The sequence below is a fragment of the Rana temporaria genome, chromosome 5 (assembly GCF_905171775.1).
Source record: "Rana temporaria chromosome 5, aRanTem1.1, whole genome shotgun sequence".
Lineage (NCBI taxonomy): Eukaryota > Metazoa > Chordata > Amphibia > Anura > Ranidae > Rana > Rana temporaria.
In genome coordinates, this window is record NC_053493.1 from 380012845 (window position 1) to 380035388 (window position 22544).

Consider the following 22544-nt stretch of genomic DNA (forward strand, 5'->3'; position numbering starts at 1 on the left):
CGGCACCGCAGCTGATGTTTCCATCAGCTGTCAGGTGCATGCCGCCTCCCATGCGAGTAATGGAACCTGGCAGTGAAGCCTTACAGCTTCACGCTGGGAACCCTACTGCAAATGCACAAGGCTACGCTCCGCTCTCCTACTGTCCTGGCACCTGAGGGAGGGGGAGGGAGTCACGGCTGTGGCGTCACGGCTGTTGCCCCAGAAGTAGGGCAAGCATACCTGTGAAAGGGGAGGAGTACAATAAGAAAGTAGCCCCATAAAGAGAATACATTGTGTGGCAACAGGCAGAGTGCCAGTGAAGTTTAGTGACCCATGTCCTTCTTCACTGTGCCTCTCCATGTAAATGGCCCAGCATAAAGCTTTCTTCTGCATTAGGCAAACTTGTTTAATTACATGCCAAAGAAATTTTAGCTCTTTATGTTATAGAATCCTCTTGAATTTGGATGTGAACACTACAGGTCTTATAGACCTCAACATGGTCATATCTCTGATTTTCTCTCCTCATGGCAATTAACAAAATGAAGCCTGGGGCTGTGTCTTTTGTGAATGGTCTGGAGAAATGGGAGGCAGAGATATGACAGTCACACTGGGAATCATGAGTGCTTATACACAATGGAAGCTGTTCTCCCCTGGCATGTAAACAAGCATGTTTGCTTAATGTAGAAGAAAGCCTGCATGGCCAGGGTTATTTTTTCAGGCAACGTGACATTTAACTGTTTGAAGCCTGCTATGTTTCTTGTTCCAGAAGTTATTTGCATGATCTTTTTCTCATATATTTAGTTTTGAAAACAGAACGTATCACTCTCCTCATCACCACCTACCTAGCTAACCAACTATGCAATACAGTTACCCTAAGCCACAATTTTTTTTTTTTTTTACTTTCTCACTTTGTTTCTACAAAAGCATCTACTGTACATGTTCATACACATATTTATGAATGTGTATTTAAATATACATCAAAGCTTGCTACAGCTAGATTTTTTTGTTTAATCCTATTTTTACGAGGGGTGTACAACCTGTGGCCCACGGACCGCGTGAGGCCCAAGGTGGCTATGAATGTGGCCCAAAATAAAATTGTAAAATTACTTAAACATTTTATTGTTTTGGGGAGTTTTTTGTAAAAGTGTTTACACTTGGAAAACACATGCGGCCAAAGAAAAATCTGACAATGTCTCGTTACTAGACTTTTACAAGTTTTATCTTCCCAAAGAAAAATATTCTACTTTTCACAATCACGCCTTTTTCATGTGATCAGTTTTTTGGCAGCTCCTATATTTGTGAACAACTATTTTCAAGGATGAATCACACAAAGGACAAGATTAGAACCAATAAATCTGAGAAATTAATTGAGACTTGCCACTAGATCCATCAAACCAGATATTGATGGGTTAGCTTATCAAAAACAGTGTAAAATATTTCACTAGCTTCGTGTTGCCCTCTTTTACATTTATAATTAAAGAAAAACTCAAATAGGTACATTATCTACATTGGTGTTCGTTGACTTGTAAGCTACCCAATTTTTTGCTATTCTTATTGTTAGTGTATTTTCTGGGTGGTCCAAGACAATTCCTCTTCTTTCAATGTGGCCCAGGACTGTCAAAAAGTTGGACATCCCTGATTTGAGCGGGAAAGCCTCTGTTAGTTTTCTACTGTCATATGAGTTGTAACTTGGAAGATTTCCCCCCAGAAAATAAAACATAATTTTAATAAAGCATCTGACAATGTTTTTAATTGTATTACTCTCTGTGCCTTCCTGTCTAAGTAACAACCATTTCTGCCATTTCTTGTATAACTGTCACAGGGACAGGAAGTGAGGGCAAATTTCCCCAATTGCCTCACAGACAGAAAATAAAACCTGACAGAATGTTTAACTCTTCCTCACTCTACCCACAGCTAAATAAAATGCCTAATGGAGTTAGGCTTTAAAATGAAAAAAAAAAAAAAAAAAAAATATATATATATATATATATATATATATATATATATATATATATACACATATATAGTATGATTTTTTATTCTCATATTGTAGAAATGGAAATAGAAAAATAAAAAAAAATGGAGCGATGCAGGTATTTACCTTAACTTAGCCAGCCACTTTATTTGTAATCTTTAATCCATATTTTTTGTCCAATCAAGCTTCTGTCTAGTTTTTTGTTGCTATGGCACAGAAAAATCAAGTGACTTTTCCAAGGTCACAGCAAGCTGACAAATGAAATTTAAAGTGAAGACTTCAGCAAATCTCTCAATGTCATCATGACACGGTCAATACCCTTGGTCACTAAGCTACTCTTTAGTTTTCTTCCGTCAGTTCCGTTTATGCCAGACTAAACAGAGCTTGTATCTGATTAGTTATTATTTTATTTTTTTCTTATAATGCTTTTAAATTACCTATGCAAAATAATCATTATTTAATAAACAAAAAAGGTGTATGTTTATTGCCTATAAATAAATGACTTCCTATTTTAAACAAAGTCAATTTTTTAAAAATGATTTAAAAACATTTGTGCAATGTCAAAGAAACAGCAATACTGAACTATATAGAACACTATTTTACATTTTTTGACTGTGAAGAGGAATGTTTAAACTTTTTTGAATAAGTGCTTTAGAAGTTTCCTGATATTATGTTGTCCTTTTGTTAAAACAGAACTGTTTTGTTAAAACTCATAAATCAGCTTATTCATTGGGGTTGATTTACTAAAGCCAAGTAGACTGTGAACTTTGCTAGTGCAGTTTCACCCTGCTAATGCAGTTGCTCCTGAATGGAAGCTCTTCTGACTTCCATCATCCAATCACGTGCAAGCAAAAGTGCTGTTTTTGTTTTCCTTGCATATGAATGGCCATTCTTTGTAAAATGAAGCTTTACCTCATATGCTCTCTCGCAAAGTAAACATTCTATTTTATTTTAGTAAATTAACACCATTTTCTTATGTCAATGGGGTATATCGATGCAAAACAAGCTAAGCCCAGACTGCTGGACCATGTGCTGACCCATTTATGGAGTTTAAAATTATTGTGGCCATGCTAACAATTGGCTGGGCTGAGACAAGTGCACCACTCAGTCATACCTCTGCCTATTGACAGTCTATAGAGGGTGTATTCAAATGATTGATCTCATGATTTGTCACAATATGCACAGTGCAAAGAGGTATTTTCAGCAAACATAGCTGGCAAAGTATACATGGTAACCTTTTTATATGTTAGTACTTAATTATTCTACAATAACATCAGCAGCAATAGTCGCAAATAAAAATATGAAGTTACTGTTGTAATGGAGATGCTTAATAGTTGGTAGACAATTCAAAAAACACTGCTCTGAAGCACACTGTTCCTACCTGCCATGCTAAAACCAAACTCCAGGTGCTTGCCTTTAAACACATCCCTGCTCCTTGCAAAAAGTCATCCGAATGAAAACTTGCTAGCTGTAAAATCATCTGCTGTAAATGTATTTCACTCAAAAACAAGCCTAATCAAAGAGACAGTCTCTGTTAACTATTTATGAAACTGACCAAACCTTATCCATAAGAGGTCAACCATGCCTATTCTGATGAATAGTCAGATCTAAGAACAAGGGGGTAAACGCAATCAGACATATCTATTTGTTTGCTCATTTGCTAAAACGAATTTCTTCATAAGAACAAAATAGTGGCCACTGTGCTTTCTCTTACTTACTCCTTGTCTTTGGAGCACATATTAGCAACATAAGAGTTGTCAGGAGTTATATAATTACATAGTTAATCTGTCTGAAAAAGAAAATTAGGCCAGGCCTCCCATTTCCTAACAGCAGGTAGATGGCTTCTATTATGTCATAAATGGGTGCCACAAGGCCATTCCGTTTTTTTTTGTTTTTTTTTTCATTGAGCTGTTCTGCCTTACCGTTGCAAACCTTCCCTCCAAATCCCCTTCCGATTCCCCTCCCTCATCCCCCTCTCCTTTAACTTTCCTCTTTCCCTTTCTATTTGACCCATTTTCTATCTCTTTCTTCCTCTCTATCACTAGTCTTTCTTCTTATTCTTTATAATGTGTATAAAAAAAGAAAAATGTAATGAGTAGCTCCATGTGATTCCCCAAATGGCCCATACCAAAAGGCTGTTTGTGCTTGATTAGAGTTTGATACCTTTCTCATTACAAAACTCAATTGGTTGATTTACTGACTTTCTAAAAACAAAATGTTTCATTCATAGTTTATTTGTCTATGTTATTTGGATTCATTTGTTACTTGTTTCTGTATTAATGACCTGTTAAACTGGAGCTGTATTTTCCTGGTTAAATAAAATAATGGAAAAAAGACATTAGTCCATCCAGTTCAACCAACATAAAAAAAAACACACACACAGACAACCTCCATATATACAATCATATACCCACAGTTGATCCAGATAAGAGAAAAAAATCCTTCCTGACCCCCCAAGAGGTAACAGGATATCCCCTGGATCCTTTTACCTATACATTTTAGTATCCAGTTATATTATGTGGATTTAGGAAAAAATCCAGGATTTGTTTTAACAATTTAATGAGCTGGTTCTAGCTCTTGAGGGCTCCATAGTTTCATATTCCATATTTTCACAGCTCTTACTGTGAAAAGGCCTTTCAATATTTGGATATTAAATCTCTTTTTTTCTCCAAATGTAAATAGTGCCCCTTGTCCTCTGTGATGACCTTAAGGTGAATAACTCAACACCAAGTTTACTATATGGACCACATATGTATTTGTACATGTTGATCATATCCCCCCTTATTCTCCTCTTCTCAAGAGAGAATAAATTCAGTTCCTCTAATCTTTCCTCATATCTGAGCTCCTCCATGCCTCTTATTAGTCTGGTTGCCCTTCTCTGCACTTTTTTGAGTTCCCGTTTTCTTTTCTGTTAACTGGTGCCAAAAACTAAACTGTGTATTCCAGATGAGGTCTTACTAATGATTTTTACAGGGGCAAAATGGTTTCACTCTCTCTGCAGTCCATACCTCAGAACAACCACAGCAGCCAGACATGGGGACATGCTAATCTACAAACCTGAAGATGTGAAATCAGTTCAGTGTCAAGAGCTCTGCTATATATATATTGGCAGAATTTGTAACTGACAGTTATTAGGAACTTAGTATATCCTGATTTTTTTTGCTTTAAAAGCAGAGGACCTTGAAAACATACCAAATGCATATCTTAAGCGATGTGCTTCATCACTGAACTGCAGTAAAACACCTACCACAGTACAACTCTTCATTACAAATTATTAGTGAATGAAACACTCCAATAAAGCCTTGGATGCCTTGAGCAACATTTTTAACTTCTGTCATGGCAAATTCGATTTGTCTTGAAATAAGCAAGGCTTTCTCTGTGTCACATCGGTTTAAGTCAATTCAGGCTGTGCTAGTAACAACTCGCATATGGGCAGTGCAGCTGTTTTCTCTTCGATTTGATGTTGATTATTTAATCAGTTTTGTTCCCAAGAAGACGTGTTGCAATGAGTCCTCATAATACTACATTATATGGAGCAATAGTTTTACCAGTGGCCTTAAGACATTAAAATTCTCTCCTATGTGTCTGTTTAGAGGATCATCACTTGGCCTATTTTTCAGCTAAATGATACATGATGGACATTGATGTGGACTTGAAATAAAAAAACGAAGACTTGCTTTCTTATCTGTGACATCCCAAAACGAGAATTGTGCCTAAAAAGTACCATACAAATGTATCCTTTGCCATTAATTAATTTTGAAGTATTAAAGTCCACTTTATGTGCTTAGCCGTGCGCCTCATAGCTATATATCTGCAATATAAGATCAACAAAGTACTGCTGTCTCTGACTGTTTCTTTAACAATAGGATCACTTTCACATAGAGACAGTGCAAAACAAGGTATGGAAAGTCTGAAATAGGGAGACGTATATATACAGGCAGTACTTGTGAATTGGCATTTGAACCTGCTTTTTTTTTTAGGCAAAGCTACCAAAGTTCAGGTTGGTGATACGATAAAATTAGATATTCTAAAAGGAACAGATTTTGTCAAACAAAAGACATGTGTATATCACTATGCTGTGTGTAAATGTAATTAACGTTTTACTACAGTAAAAGTCATGTTCAAGTTATTATTGGATGTAAATGTAAATACACTACACTAATTCATTGGTATGGGTGAATTAACCATAGAATAGTGCAAATATGTAGAAGTCAAATCAATAATTAAAAAGTATTAAAATATATAAATATTAAAAATATATTAATTACATACTTTAAAAGTTATTAATAAAACAGTTGAGATCTAAATCAATATTAAGGCCCCTAGGATAAAGACTCTATAAAAGAAAAATTTATTTGGTCTCTCTTTGTGACAGATCCCTCACACGATTAGATCCCCTCCATGATGAATGCACATGATCTATGCCACAAAATTGGATCAGGGACGGATCCTGCTGGTGTTTCTCTTTAAAGTGTAATGACACACTATGATACTTAAAGCCCTTCCTTATATTCGCTAGGTGCTCGGCTATACATACTCTTAAGTAGTCTTTTTGTTCGGCCTACATAGTACAACCTGCAGGGACACCACATGAGGTATACCACGTATGATGTGTTACATTAAATAAATTCCTCTATGTCAAAAGTCTCCTGGTCTTTATTCATGATATTCATTTTACCTCTTTTTTGTATTTTCACTGTTCTACAGCATATGCATTTCCTGCATGCATAGAATCCTTTCAAGTACATTTTTAAAAACTGTTCATCAGGAGGGTCCAGAATTTTACATACCACTCGATCCCCAAAGCTCGGGGCACGTCTATATATAAATTTGGGTTGTTTCGGTAAGACCTCCCCTAAATGCCTATCACGACTTAAAATCTGCCAGTACTTTTTAAACATCGAGGAATTTATTTCATGTAACACATCATATGTGGTATACCTCATGTGGTGTCCCTGTGGTTTGTACTAAGTAGGCCGAACAAAAAGACTACTTAGAGTACGTATAGCCGAGCACCTGGCGAATATAAGGAAGGGCTTTAAGTATCATAGTGTGTCATTACACTTTAAAGAGAAACACCAGCAGGATCCGTCCCTGATCCCATTTTGTGGCATAGATCATGTGCATTCATCATGGAGGGGATCTAATCGTGTGAGGAATCTGTCACAAAGAGAGACCAAGTGGATTTTTCTTTTAAAGAGTCTTAATCCTAGGGGCCTTAATATTGAGTTAGATCTCAACGGTTTTATTAATAACTTTTAAAGTATTTAATTAATATATTTTTAATATTTATATATTGAAATACTTTTTAATTATTGATTTTACTTCTACATATTTGCACCATTCTATGGTTAATGCACCCATACCAATGAATTAGTGTAGTGTATGGTCATTTATTTTTAATACAGCAAAGTATGAGTATATTTTATCAGGTAATATATATTACATAAGTGGTTATCTGCTGTGAGTGAGGGTGTGTTTATTTGTAATCACATTGGGAATGCTATAGACACAATTTTTAGTTTATGTATATATATGTATGTGCAGATATGTATATATTTTCTCTACCACTCATCCAGGTTAGTGAGATCAAATATATATTGTTTTACATGTTATTTGCATTTTCTAAGTATCCGTTATTTAGAAATCAATCTCATAATGCTCGGAGCTAATTTTAATTAATATATTTTAATATTGTTTATCATTCGCACTTATGAACTCTACGATTATGGTACACTTGCAGAGGAATTGTGGAAGTGTTTTGATGACAGAGATATACTGTATCTAATTGAAATATTGCAACCAGAAGCGAGTGTATTAAGGTCACGGGGACACCTGTTGAGCCTATGGAGAGGTGATTGTGACGATCATTCTTCCGCCCATAGTCGGAGGGTTTGGTTTTATTTCTCTCACCCCGAGTTCACGTGGGGGGGGGGGTAAAAGGAGGGTTTGCTGCGCTGCACAGCCAATCCCATTAATCCCATGACTAAGTCTTTTATGACGAAACATGTCAGGAAGTGGCTGTGCGGCAACCATCTGAAGTGAACGTGTGATGTATAAAGGCCGATCGAGGAAGCAGAGATCCAGGAAGGAACAGAGGGGAGGTGGTGATCAATAAGTTGACACCTTGGGTCTGCTGTGACCAAAATACTCGGTTTTTGGTTCATCTCTGAACGAGTGCTTGCTGTGCAGTGTATTGCTCTATTTTTTGAGATTCATGTGAGTGCTATATTTGAAGATTTAAGTGTGGTATTAAACTGATTTTACGGTATCACGGTATCACGCTATTTTGAGCACTTCTTTTATTTACATGCAGAGCTTTCTGGCAGTGAATTGGTTGGAACTGGGATTATCTGCTATACCTACCAGTGAGGTCTTTTTGTACACGTTTACACACCAAACACGAGAGTGTAATGCCGCATACACACCATCACTTTATGTGATGAAAAAAAACGACATGTTCTGTGAAGTAAAAAACTACGTTTTTGAAACTTCAATTTTCAAAGACGAAGTTGCCTACACACCATCGTTTTTCTCACAATGTTCTAGCAAAGCGAGGTTATGTTCTCACCACTTTTTCCATTGAAGCTCGATTCTGGGCATGCGCGGGTGTAAAAACGTCTTTTTAAACAACGTTTTTTGCTACACACAGTCAATTTCTGTGAAGTAAAAAACGACGTTTTGAAAAACGACACATAAAATTGAAGCATGCTTCAATTTTTTTTGGTCGTTTTTTACAAGACATAAAACGACGTTTTCCCCCACACACGGTCAATTAAAGTGACGTTTTTAAAAACGTTGTTTTTTTTCATCACATAAAGTGATGGTGTGTACGGGGCATTAGGCAATTTGAGTTGGTGAGTTTTGCATCTAAAGGGAGAGGATTCACTGACACCGGGTGTGGTGGAAGATTGGAAGCTATTATCATTATTTTTTCACAAACTTACTTGATGTGTTATATGGACTTATATTTAATTCATATTTAAAGACATTTATACAGTTTTTGAAATTTGTGCACATATTCACTTTTGTCACATGGTGATGTTTATGGACATTAGCATTATTTTTGAATACCTGTGAAAACTGATATTTCATCTTACATTGTTTACAGCGCTGCTTATATTTTATTACAATATTTTTTGGGGTCTTAGAATATGTTTTCCACCATAATTCAAGTTTATTTACCATTGTTGTGTATGTTTGTTTGTGTGTTTTTTTAACTGCAAATAAAAAAGCATCACAGACAGTACAGGAATGTACATGTGCACTAATATGGCTACAATCACCTCAAGCTAAATCTCAGCAAAAGCTTTGCAAAAATGTGATGTACACTACTACTAGATCTTCAATTAAGGCTTCCTCATTGTATGTAAGGAGATACCTTCTGATGTACTCCCTCTTTAGCAAATGCATAATGCTTTTGGAATACTTTATCATGAATCAAGTGTTTATTTGTATACAAAAAAACTGTGTATATAAAATCTAAATAAAATAGACCCAAAACCATTACAGTGTCTCTTTAATGTTATGGTGATGAGGCTGAGAGGACCTCCACTATAGATAATTTATAAAGGATATTTTAGAAAAGGATGTAATTCCATATTTACTGCAACCTCAATCCATTCCATAGAAAGTTCATTCTTCATATAATGAATATTGTATAGAGACATTCAAATCATTTCTTTATGCCTATGTGACCTGTTGTGCATCTATAACTCCAGGCTAACGAGTATTGGGAGCGAGTGAAGACGTTTTGTTCCATACTATACTCCCACTGACTTCCTCTAGGCAATTCTAGCTGAACATGAAGTCACAGGCTCATAGACATAAATTTTATTAGATATCTCTCAACATGCCATATGAACCTATTAATGCTAAAACATATCAGCAGATGTAGGTCTTCCCATAATTAAATACATCACAGATGATTGGATTTATGCTGGTATCTTTGCTGATAAAGACAATCTGGATTATTCTCAATTACGGGGTGGATATATAATACAAATCTACTGAAAAACATGTAACATGTAATTTTATAGAAAATTATATATTAATTATTACTGAGAATAAAAAAATGACCATTATTATCATCATCATATTGCTAATAACAATCATTTAAGTGTATTGTTCATGCCTTTCTAATTTTTTTTCTCTCTGTGTCCCTGCTGTGGAGAATTACTTTCCACAATTTCTCTGATGACCATTGTCACTAGGATGTATGGTGGAAAAACCAAGGTTTTTTGGTTGTTATCGAAACAGAAAGTGAAAGGAAATGTTCCTGTGGGAATCCTTATTTTGGATGGCAAGTGCCTAAAAGGGGATTTCACCTCCATTTTGGGAACTTTTGTCTCATTTCCTGTTAGATCCCTGGGTATGTAATAATATAATAAAATATGTCACAGCAAGCATCTAAAACATTAACATTGCATCAAAATATTTTAAACGCAAACTTTAAAATAATTTATATTTCTTTCTATCCACTCCTGAGATATACATAGCCCTGACAGGCAGCACACCCAGGTTGGTGATTTTACTTTTTTCTTACTGCACTTAAAGTGGTAATAAACAAATAAACGGCGCGGCTATTCGTTTATAGCCGCTCCGTCGCGATCGCTCCCCGGAGCTGAAGAACGGGGAGAGCCGTGTGTAAACACGGCTTCCCCGTGCTTCACTGTTTAGGCGCATCGATCGCGTCATCCCATTTATAGGGAAGACACGATCGATGATGTCATTCCTACAGCCACACCCCCCTACACTAGTAAACACATACACAGTGATCCCTAAATGTTACAGCGCCCCATGTGTTTAACTCCCAAACTGCAACTGTCATTTTCACAATAAAGAATGCAATTTAAATGCATTTTTTGCTGTGAAAATGACAATTGTGTCAAAATTGTCCGAAGTGTCCGCCATAATGTCGCAGTCACGAAAAAAATTGCTGATCGCCGCCATTAGTAGTAAAAAAAAAAAAGCAAAAAAACTATCCCCTATTTTGTAAACACTATAAATTTTGCGCAAACCAACCGATAAACGATTATTGCGATTTTTTTTTTTACCAAAAATAGGTAGAAGAATACGTATCGGCCTAAACTGAGGAAAAAAATGTATATATGTTTTTGGGGGATATTTATTATAGCAAAAAGTAAAAAATATTGCATTTTTTTCAGAATTGTCGCTCTATTTTTGTTTATAGCGCAAAAAATAAAAACCGCAGAGGTGATCAAATACCACCAAAAGAAAGCTCTATTTGTGGGGAAAAAAAGACGCCAATTTTGTTTGGGAGCCACGTCGCACGACCGCGCAATTGTCTGTTAAAGCGACGCAGTCCCGAACTGTAAAAACCCCTTGGGTCTTTAGGCAGCATTTTGGTCCGGGGCTTAAGTGGTTAAGGAGAAATAAAAAAATCCCATATTTTTGCAGTAAAAAATTTGAATTTATTATTTTTGTTACATAAGATACTGCATACAAGGGGGGGGGGGAGAGCTGGGACTTTGAATTTGATGCGTTTTTAGCAGTATGCGATTAAATATATATATATATATATATATGGAATATAACAAATGTTTCCATATTAGCCAGGCTCAAAGTTACCAACCAAAAGAGCACTAAACTAAATTAATCTGTCTAACTGTATGTAATTAAAAACAGAGGTTTAGTTGCATGTATTTGCAAATACCTGTGTAAGCCGCAGGCCAACGTCAAGGCACTCCGGTACTGCAGTCCTAACTATGAATTGTAAAGTCTTCTAAAAAGCAGCACAGTCGTGCTAATCAATAGATAGGGGACAGGTGATCACCTAAACCCGCCCCTATCTATAGTTGGTCTGGCAAAAAAGAGCACTGGAAAAATAAAAGAAATGCAGGAGTGGAACCAAACATGCCTACCAAACCAAAATACCACCAAACTAAAGGCGGACCACATCAAACGGGGTCAGCTAGTCAAAAAATGACAATGCATAATTAACTGTTGGTGGTAGATCGGTGGAGGCACTCTATTCCACTCCTGAAAACGCATCTCCATCCCTGAATAGTATTAAAAAGTCCCAGCTCTCCCCCCCTTTTTATACATTTACAGGGATGGAGGCCTGTGGTAGTTTCTATCATATGCCTCATCTAAAGTCCCAACCCCATCCCCCCCTTTTTAATACTATCCCGGGATGGAGATGCGTTTTCAGGAGTGGAATAGAGTGCACTGCACTTATGAGGCGGCACTGATGAGGCTGTACTGATAGGCATCACTGGAGGGCACTGATGGGCACTGATAGGCAGCACTGATAGGCAGCACTGATAGGCAGCACTGATGGGAACTGATAGGCAGCATTGATGGGTGTTGATTAGCACTGTTCCGTGATTATCAGTGTAAATTTACCCTATCACATTTGGTGGCTACCGGCACAGCTCTTGATGAAAGGAATGCTGAAAACCAGCAAGTTTGTTTATATGTGATCAGCTGTGATTGGACACAGCTGATCACATGATAAAGAGCCACTGTGATTGGCCCTTTAACCAATCTGTGATCAGCTGTGTCTAAAGGACACAGCAATTACAGAGCACACCGGATGTGCACCCCAGCGGACTCACAGGGGGTGTGGTTCTGGGAGGATATCTATGGACACCCTCCCAGAACTGGACAACCACGCTGTAGCCATCTTTCAGCTATAGCATGGTCAAGAAGTGATTAACCAATTCCGCCCGCCATATGATGCTGCCTATCAGTGCCCATAAGTGCTGCATATTAGTGCCTATCATCGGTGCCCATATGTGCCACCTCATAAGTGCCACCTCATCAGGCAGCACATTGGTGTAGTGAGTAGCACTTTCGCCTAGCAGCTACAGGGTCGCTGGTTCGAATCCCGACCACGACACCATCTGCCTGGACTTTGCATGTTCTCCCTGTGCCTGCGTGGGTTTCCTCCGGGTACTCCGGTTTCCTCCCACACCCCAAAGACATGCTGGTAGGTAAATTGGATCTTGTCCAAATTGGCCCAGTATATATATGTATATCTGTGTGTATGACTGTGTGTCCCAAGCGTGTCGAGATCCTACGGGGTAAAATGACTGCACCAGCCAAGCAGACACTGGCTGGAAAAAGCACCTAGAGGCGATTCAGTTCGCATGTGTAGCGCTATACAAGTTATTCATTCATTCATTCATCAGTGCTCATCGGTGCCACCTTACCAATTCCTGTCAGTGCCTCCTCCTTAGTGCCCATCAGTGAAGGAGAAAACTTACTTATTTACAACATGTTATAACAGAAACACATATATATTTTTTCAAAATTTACAGTCTTTTTTTAATGGTTTAGCAAAAAATAAAAACCCCAGAGGTGATTAAATACCACCAAAGAGCAAGCTCTAGTTATGGGAACAAAATTATATAAATTTTGTTTTGGTACAGTGTAGCATGACAACGCAATTGTCATTTAAAAAGCGATTTCTTAAAATTGGGCTGGCGCTGCTGTCAATCACATCCAGTGACGCGGCACGCTGAGGGGTGGGGCCGAGTGATACAGTGAGCGGCTATGGCCAGAGACAGCCGCCGAGGGACCCCAGAAGACGTGGAACGGGGCCACTCTGTGCAAAACGAACTGCACAGTGGAGGTAAGTATAATATGTTTGTTATTTTAAAGGATTTTTTTTTCCCTTTACTAACCCTTTAAGATCACAATTCTTTTTCAATGCAGCCATTGAAAGCTAATAAAAAATGTATTAAAATCTTTATTTAGACTTTTTTGAATGGATTCCTTTTTTCTTTGCTTGCAGTATAATTAAGTGCACACAGAGTATGAATGTGGTAGGAATGTTTCAGCATGGAGGAACAGGACCTAACTTTAAGTCATGCGTGGTAACTGAACTTCAGTCAAATGAGAATATTTAACACTGGAAAAGAAAACCCTACTGGCAAAACAGCAGTTTTATATACCAAGCTGGCGTGACATATGTCACAGTCAATTTAATGTTAATGCTACACAATTACACTTTGAGAACTTATTAGTGACAGCATTATCCACTAGTGTCACTTTGGAAAGGCACTAAATTTATATTGTTATTAATTGCATGATTCTGGCCTTGGCAGAAACAATTACTAGTTTTGAAACTGCAATAAGATTAGACAACTACTTCAGACACTATCTAGATAACATTAAAAACAACCTACTTGCCGTTTAAACTAAAAATTTGCTTCAAGGTATTCATAAACCTAACAGATTGCTCACGACCTACACGTTAACTTAGCATTAAAAGTCTTTCAACTATGTGTATCCATGCTAAGTAATCAACTACAAAAACAATTTTCAAAAATGTGTCAAGCGTAAACTTGTCTTTGTTAACCACTTGCCGACCAGTGCATGCACTTTTATGTTGGCAGAATGGGGGTACAGGTACATCCCTTTAAATTTGCCACCGCATGGGCGCACGCACGCCACGATCGTGTCACGGAATGGCAGAACGGGGGGATGCCTGTGTAAACAAGGCATCTCACTGTTCTGCCTAGTGACAGGACACTGATCATCTGCTCCCTCTCATCGGGAGCAGTGATCACTGTAGTATCACAGTAAGCCACGCCCCCACACAGTAATGCCCTGTACACACGATCGGTTCATCCGATGAAAACGGTCTGATGGATTTTTTCGTCAGATATCCGAGGAAGCTGACTTTCATCAGTCTTGCCTACACACCAGCAGTTGAAAAAACGATCGTGAAAAATTAAGTTCAATGCTTTCGAGCATGCGTCGACTTGATTCTGAGAATGCGTTGATTTTTAACCGATAGATTTCCCCACAGACAATAATTTTTTTCGATCATTTTTTAACCATCAGAACATTTTAAAACAGGTTCTACGTTTTTTCACTGATGGGAAAAAAACGGATGGGGCGCACACACGATCGGTTCGTCTGGTGAAAACGGTCCATCAGACCGTTTTCATCAGACAAACCGATCGTATATACGCAGCACTAGAATGACTCCATAGGACACACTTAACCCCTTCCTAGCCCCCTAGTGGGTAACCCCTTCCCTGCCAGTCACATTTATACAGTAATCAGTGCATTTTTATAGCACTGATCGCTGTATAAATGTGAATGGACCCAAAATAGCATCAAAAGTGTCCGATGTGTCCGCCATAATGTCATGATAAAAATCACTGATAGCTGCCATTACTAGTAAAAAAATATTAATAAAAATGCCATAAAACTATCTCCTATTTTGTAGACGCTATGGCCCAGATTCACAAAGCACTTACGCCGACATATAACAAGTTACGCCGACGTAAGTGCAAATGTGTGCCGTCGTATCTGTGCGCCAGACCCACAAACTAATATGCGCCTAAAAACAGGCTACACCCCGCCAACGTATCTTGCTTACGCCGGCTAAGGGTGGGCGTACATTTAGGCTGGGAGCATGGTGCCGCTCCCATTGATTAGCCATTCAAACATGCAAATGAGGGAAATATGGCGATTCACGAACGTGCGTGTGCCCGGCGCATGCTACGCGAGATGCACGTAAGTTGTATGGCCGGGCGTAAAGTTATTCCCAATAAAGGAGGTGCAACCCAGCAACAGACATGCTCAGGTCTGCACCAGGGAACACAAACCGGCGTATTGTGCGTTAGACGTGTGTCTGGCTGGGCATACGTTATGTTCACGGCGTACACAGTGATCCGGCGTAGCTTAGGCAGTTGTGCCGGCATGGTTATGAGCAGGCGCAGGGGGGTGCGTCCACGTGACGGCGCATGCGCAGTTCGTGATATGTACCTGTCTGGCGCTCGGCCCATCATTTGCATGGGGTCACGCCCACTTCCACCTACGCCGGCGTACGCCTTCGAAACCCACGCCACGCTGGCTCAGCGTTGGGAGCACTGGCTTGCTGAATGCAATGCTTGCCTCTCTGTGCTGCGTTGGCGTAGCATACAGTGTTTGCTCTACGGTGGCGTAATGTGCGCCTTGCTTTCTGTGAATCTGGGCCTATAACTTTTGCACAAACCAATCAATAAACGCTTATTGCAAAACGATAGGAAATTCCGATCGTCTGTGTGGAACTCCATCGAAGAAAAATCCATACATGCTCAGAATCAATTCGACGCTTCATCGGATTTCCGACAAAAAAATCCATTGGATTTTATTCCGTCAGAAATCCGATCATGTGTACGTGGCATAAGGGGTTGATTTACTAAAAGCAAATAGACTGTGTACTGCAGTTGTACTCTGCAAGTGTAGTTGCTCCAGGGCATAGTAAATGAGGTAAAGCTTCACTTTACAAAAAATACCCAATCATGTGCAAGGAAAAAACAAAAAAACAGCATTTTGGCTTGCACACAATTGGATGATGGAAGTCAGCAGAGCTTCTGGAGCAACTGCTCTTGCAGAGTGCAACTGTACTTTTGAAAAATGCACAGTCTGTTTGTCTTCAACCCCCAAAGGTCCATGCACACTGGGCTTAAAAAACGCTGCTTCTACTGGAGTTTTGTGTTTTGCCTGTGGAAGCAACTCAATTTTATATCATGTGTCCATGCACATTAGGACATTTAGAGTCATATTTTAAGCTCAGTGTTTAGAGGCAGAAAAATAAAAAAGAAACTTCTGGATTGCAGGAGTTTCCTGGCAGAGAAAAATGCTAATTGTGCTTAAACATGCCGAAACTCGCTCAAATGATTGTACAAAATTGCTCTATATGAGAATTTTGTTTTTTTCCTCTGTCAAAAGAACTGGCATTTATAATATTGTATTTTTTTAATAATGTATTTTTCAAATGAAAAAAATCCTTCTTTGGAAAATAAATGATATGCACTTGCAAGGGTAAATGTTGATGCAAGCAAGTATCAGTGTTTACACAAATACAGTACATCCATGTACAGCTAGCTTGTATGTGGAATCCGTGTGTCCCTGGGGGCAGGAAAATGTCCATGTGTATAAACCTTAAAACCTAAAATTGCATGTTTATTAATCAGTTAACATGACAATTTACAAACATTTACTGCAGGTCCATCTTTTTGGTGCACAGGTTTTCAATTACAGCGATTGATTCATCACCAATGAATGCTGGGTGAAAGTTACATTTCTGCTTTACACATACAGGGAGTGCAGAATTATTAGGCAAGTTGTATTTTTGAGGATTAATTTTATTATTAAACAACAACCATGTTCTCAATGAAACCAAAAAACTCATTAATATCAAAGCTGAATATTTTTGGAAGTAGTTTTTAGTTTGTTTTTAGTTTGAGCTATTTTAGGGGGATATCTGTGTGTGCAGGTGACTATTACTGTGCATAATTATTAGGCAACTTAACAAAAAAAATATATATACCCATTTCAATTATTTATTTTTACCAGTGAAACCAATATAACATCTCAACATTCACAAATATACATTTCTGACATTCAAAAACAAAACAAAAACAAATCAGTGACCAATATAGCCACCTTTCTTTGCAAGGACACTCAAAAGCCTGCCATCCATGGATTCTGTCAGTGTTTTGATCTGTTCACCATCAACATTGCGTGCAGCAGCAACCGCAGCCTCCCAGACACTGTTCAGAGTGGTGTACTGTTTTCCCTCCTTGTAAATCTCACATTTGATGATGGACCACAGGTTCTCAATGGGGTTCAGATCAGGTGAACAAGGAGGCCATGTCATTAGTTTTTCTTCTTTTATACCCTTTCTTGCCAGCCACGCTGTGGAGTACTTGGACGCGTGTGATGGAGCATTGTCCTGCATGAAAATCATGTTTTTCTTGAAGGATGCAGACTCCTTCCTGTACCACTGCTTGAAGAAGATGTCTTCCAGAAACTGGCAGTAGGACTGGGAGTTGAGCTTGACTCCATCCTCAACCCGAAAAGGCCCCACAAGCTCATCTTTGATGATACCAGCCCAAACCAGTACTCCACCTCCACCTTGCTGGCATCTGAGTCGGACTGGAGCTCTCTGCCCTTTACCAATCCAGCCACGGGCCCATCCATCTGGCCCATCAAGACTCACTCTCATTTCATCAGTCCATAAAACCTTAGAAAAATCAGTCTTGAGATATTTCTTGGCCCAGTCTTGACGTTTCAGCTTGTGTGTCTTGTTCAGTGGTGGTCGTCTTTCAGCCTTTCTTACCTTGGCCATGTCTCTGGGTATTGCACACCTTGTGCTTTTTGGGCACTCCAGTGATGTTGCAGCTCTGAAATATGGCCAAACTGGTGGCAAGTGGCATCTTGGCAGCTGCACGCTTGACTTTTCTCAGTTCATGGGCAGTTATTTTGCGCCTTGGTTTTTCCACACGCTTCTTGCGACCCTGTTGACTATTTTGAATGAAACGCTTGATTGTTCGATGATCACGCTTCAGAAGCTTTGCAATTTTAAGAGTGCTGCATCCCTCTGCAAGATATCTCACTATTTTTGACTTTTCTGAGCCTGTCAAGTCCTTCTTTGGACCCATTTTGCCAAAGGAAAGGAAGTTGACTAATAATTATGCACACCTGATATAGGGTGTTGATGTCATTAGACCACACACCTTCTCATTACAGAGATGCACATCACCTAATATGCTTAATTGGTAGTAGGCTTTCGAGCCTATACAGCTTGGAATAAGACAACATGCATAAAGAGGATGATGTGGTCAAAATACTCATTTGCCTAATAATTCTGCACTCCCTGTACAATATATTACCAAAAGTATTGGCTCGCATATGAACTTTAATGGCATCCCAGTCTTCATCCATAGGGTTCAATATTGAGTTGGCCCACCCTTTGCAGCTATAACAGCTTCAACTCTTCTGGGAAGGCTGTCCACAAGGTTTAGGAGTGTATGGGAATGTTTGACCATTCTTCCAGAAGTGCATTCGTTAATGTCTTTATGGACATTGCTTTGTGCACTGGTCCAAATCATTTGGTGCAGGGGGGATAATGGCGTGGGGTTGCATTTCAGTGATTGGGCTTGGCTCCTTAGTTTCAGTGAAGGGAACTCTTAAGGCATTAGCATACCAGGACATTTTGGACAATTTCATGCTCTCAACTTTGTTTGGGGATGGCCCCGTCCTGTTCCAACACTACTATGCACCAAAGGCAAGGTCCATAAAGACATGGATGAGAAAGTTTGGGGTGGAGGAACTTGACTGGTCACAGAGTCCTGACCATCAACTTTGGGATGAATTAGAGCAGAGACTACAAGTCAGGCCTTCTCGTCAACATCAGTGCCTGACCTCACAAAATGCCCTTCTGGGTGAATAGTCAAAGATTCCAATGAACACACTCCTAAACCTTGTGGGCAGAATTCCCAGAGGAGTTGAAGCTGTTATAGCTGCAAAGGGTGGGCCAAACCATTATTGAACCTTATGGACTAAGACTGGGATGCCATTAAAGTTCATGTGCGTGTAAAGGCTGGCGTCTCAATACTTTTGGTAATATAGTGTATAGTGTAATATGTACAGTATCTCACAAAAGTGAGTACACCCCTCACATTTTTGTAAATATGTTATTATATGTTTTTATGTGACAACACTAAAGAAATTACACTCTTCTACAATGTAAAGTAGTGAGTCTACAGCTTGCATAACAGTGTACATTTGCTGTCCCTTCAAAATAACTCAACACACAGCCATTAATGTCTAAACCACTGGCAAAATTGGGCTAAATTAGCCGTTTTCCCTACCTGGTGTCATGTGACTCATTAGTGTTACAAGGTCTCATGTGTGAATGGGGAGCAGGTATATTAAATTTAGTGTTATGCCTCTCACTCTCTCATACTGGTCACTGGAAGTTCAACCTGCCACCTCATGACAAGGAACTCTCTGAGGATCTGAAAAAAAGAATTGTTGCTCTACATAAATATGGCATAGGATATAAGAAGATTGCCAAGACCCTGAAACTGGGCTCCAGCATGGTGGCCAAGACCATACAGCGGTTTAACAGGACAGTTCCAGGGTCTTGGCAATCTTCTTATAGCCTCACCATGGACAACCAAAGAAGTTGAGTGCACATGCTCAGCATCATATTTAGAGGTTGTCTTTGGAAAATAGACGTATGAGTGCTGCCAGCATTGCTGTATAGGTTGAAGGGGTGGGGGTCAGCCTGTCAGTGCTCAGACCATACACTGCACACTGCATCAAATTGGTCTGCTGGGCTGTCATTCCAGAAGCAAGCCTCTTCAAAGATGATGCACAAGAAAGTCTGCAAACAGTTTGTTGAAGACAAGCAAACTAAGGACATGGATTACTGTAACCATGTCCTATGGTCTGATGAGACCAAGATAAGCTTATTTGGTTCAGATGGTGTCAACAGGTGAGGAGTACAGAGGCAAGTGTGTCTTGGAAGAAATGGTTGCATGATTCCACGCAAAGGAATGTACAAGGCAGGAAATTGGCTTTTTGGAATTTGTTTTACCATACTAGTTTACACAAGACACACTATAATTTAAGTGGTTGAAAAGCCTTACATATACAGTACCGAGTAAGTGACTGGCCTAAGGTGATACACAGAGATGAAACAAATCATCCTACACAAGTTGTATCTGTTTATCTGCAGTGTTCTCTTCTCCACACCCGTTCAAAGTCTGGAATTTATAAAGCGTGTCTGATTTGTCAGATAAAATGGGATGAGAGCTGAAGTTACACTCTGCAGAGCTGATTGGAGGGAAGAGACACATCCCCTTCACATAGCACACAGGAACAGAATTTCAGTTTTCAATCAGCTGGAGCTCCCTCCCCTGTCACCATTTTTCTCTTGTTGTTAATAAAACTTGTCAGAAGTGATTCATGCAGATAGCAGAGAAAAGGAGCAGCAGACAGAAATGACACACAGGGATTGATTTACTAAAACTGGAGCACTCATAATCTGGTGCAGCTCTGCATAGAACCGATCAGCTTCTTGGTTTTATTGTCAAAGCTTAATTGAACAAGCTGAATTTAGAAGCTGATTGGCTATCATGCACAACTGTAGCAGTTTCTGAGTGCTCCATTTTTTGTAAATCAACCACTTAATGCTCTGGACAGAGACAAATACATACTAAAGAGGAACATGCTTTGTTCATATTTCATGTCTGAGGTTTACTAACACTTTAACATAAGCATTTCAAAGTTCAAAAGTTCACTTATAATATTTACCAGCTAACTTTTTTTTTTGTATAATACTTACTGCTATATGTAATATTGAAACCTCGTCCAGACATTGAATGGTCAGCTTGGAATTCCAGGCGGATTATATGACTGTTACTGGTAAGGTGGGACGGGACTTCAGCACCTGTGAAAGTTCCCAATATTGGTGAGTCCAAAGAATCACCATCCTTAATAGCAAGAAAGTCAAACTGAGATTCCAAGTCAAAGTCATTAAATGACAGATGGATCCGACTCCCTGGATCAGATATTATAGTCCAAATGCAGTTCAAATTGTTTCCATAGCCTTCTGGATAGTCTGGAGAGAGAACTGTCCCCATTGGTGCAGTAAAATTTGATAAGCATGGAACTGCAAAATAAATAAATACATAAAGTACAGACAAATTGTAACAAGTACTCCACATTCATTATACAAATTTGCATAAAACATGGCTTACTATTCTTGATTGTTTATGTGTATATAAATTCTCTAGACAGAGAATAAATTAAAATTGCAATTGTCAGCTTTAATTATTTTCTTTTTGTTTGAAAACAGTTTTGTTTACGTAGATACCATATAAGTTCTGTATAAAATACAAGAATAAACAGAAGTATTATTTATTCACCTAAATTAAGAAAATATTTTGGGATTTGTTAAAATGTGTTGTTTGATTATATTAGTCAACTAAACAGTTGCATTGCTTCACCAAAGTTTTATAGAACAGATAGCAGAAACTGTTTCAATGTACCATTTTTATTTTTTAGCATACCTTTAAGAGAAACATTTGGATATTTCAATAAGGAGAGTTGTATATGTAAACAACAACCAAGTTAGTGCCAGTTATAAGATTCAGCATATTAGACAGATTTTTGGAATGATTCATTTGTGTTATATGCATAATAAACCAAGGTATATTAAAAAATACTTACAGATACATATTGGTATATTGGCTGACCATTGATTATTTTCTTTGCAAGTTATTGACTTCTGACCTATTAATTCAAATCCAAATTGGCATTCAAATCTTAACACATCTCCATTGGAGAAACCATCCCCTTCTCGAATACCATACAGAGGTGTTCCAGGGTCACCACAGCTCGCTTTTTCAATTTCTACAATAAAGAAACAAATCAATGAATAATAACAATTTCAGTAAAAACATAGATGGTATATACTGGTAAAGCAGCTAATATGGTTACCATCTTACGTTATATTATATGAACACCTAACCTGGGACAGCATAAGAAGAGGATTGCACTTTATTACTCTATACTAGAAAGATTTTTAGAGGCTCTGACTTAGTTTCATTTAACCATAGCAAACAGTCCAACAGATCTTGTTACTGTATGGGCTGATATAGAGCAGAATTCCTTGACTCTCATGGGTGTCAAAGGTAAGGAAAAGCCCAGCAACCTTCCACATCAGGTTGGTAGTTTGTAAAAGGTGTCCATTTTTTGATGGCCAATGAGAATGCCAGCTGATATCCTATAAGGCAAGGGAATAAGTATTTAGGGTTGCTATTAATGA

General features: G+C 38.6%; 1 protein-coding gene across 1 annotated transcript in view; it reads right to left on the reverse strand.

The window, feature by feature from the left end:
* LOC120941469 (CUB and sushi domain-containing protein 3-like) overlaps window positions 1–22248 on the reverse strand; it is a 33192-nt gene extending 10944 nt beyond the window's left edge. The window contains exons 1-2 of the mRNA XM_040354867.1: window positions 21947–22248; window positions 21060–21386 (exon numbers count right to left, since the gene is read on the reverse strand). Coding sequence (XP_040210801.1) covers window positions 21060–21357 — 298 coding nt within the window. The 5' untranslated portion in view covers window positions 21358–21386; window positions 21947–22248. The remainder of the gene's footprint in view (window positions 1–21059; window positions 21387–21946) is intronic.
* Window positions 22249–22544: the final 296 nt, after the last annotated feature.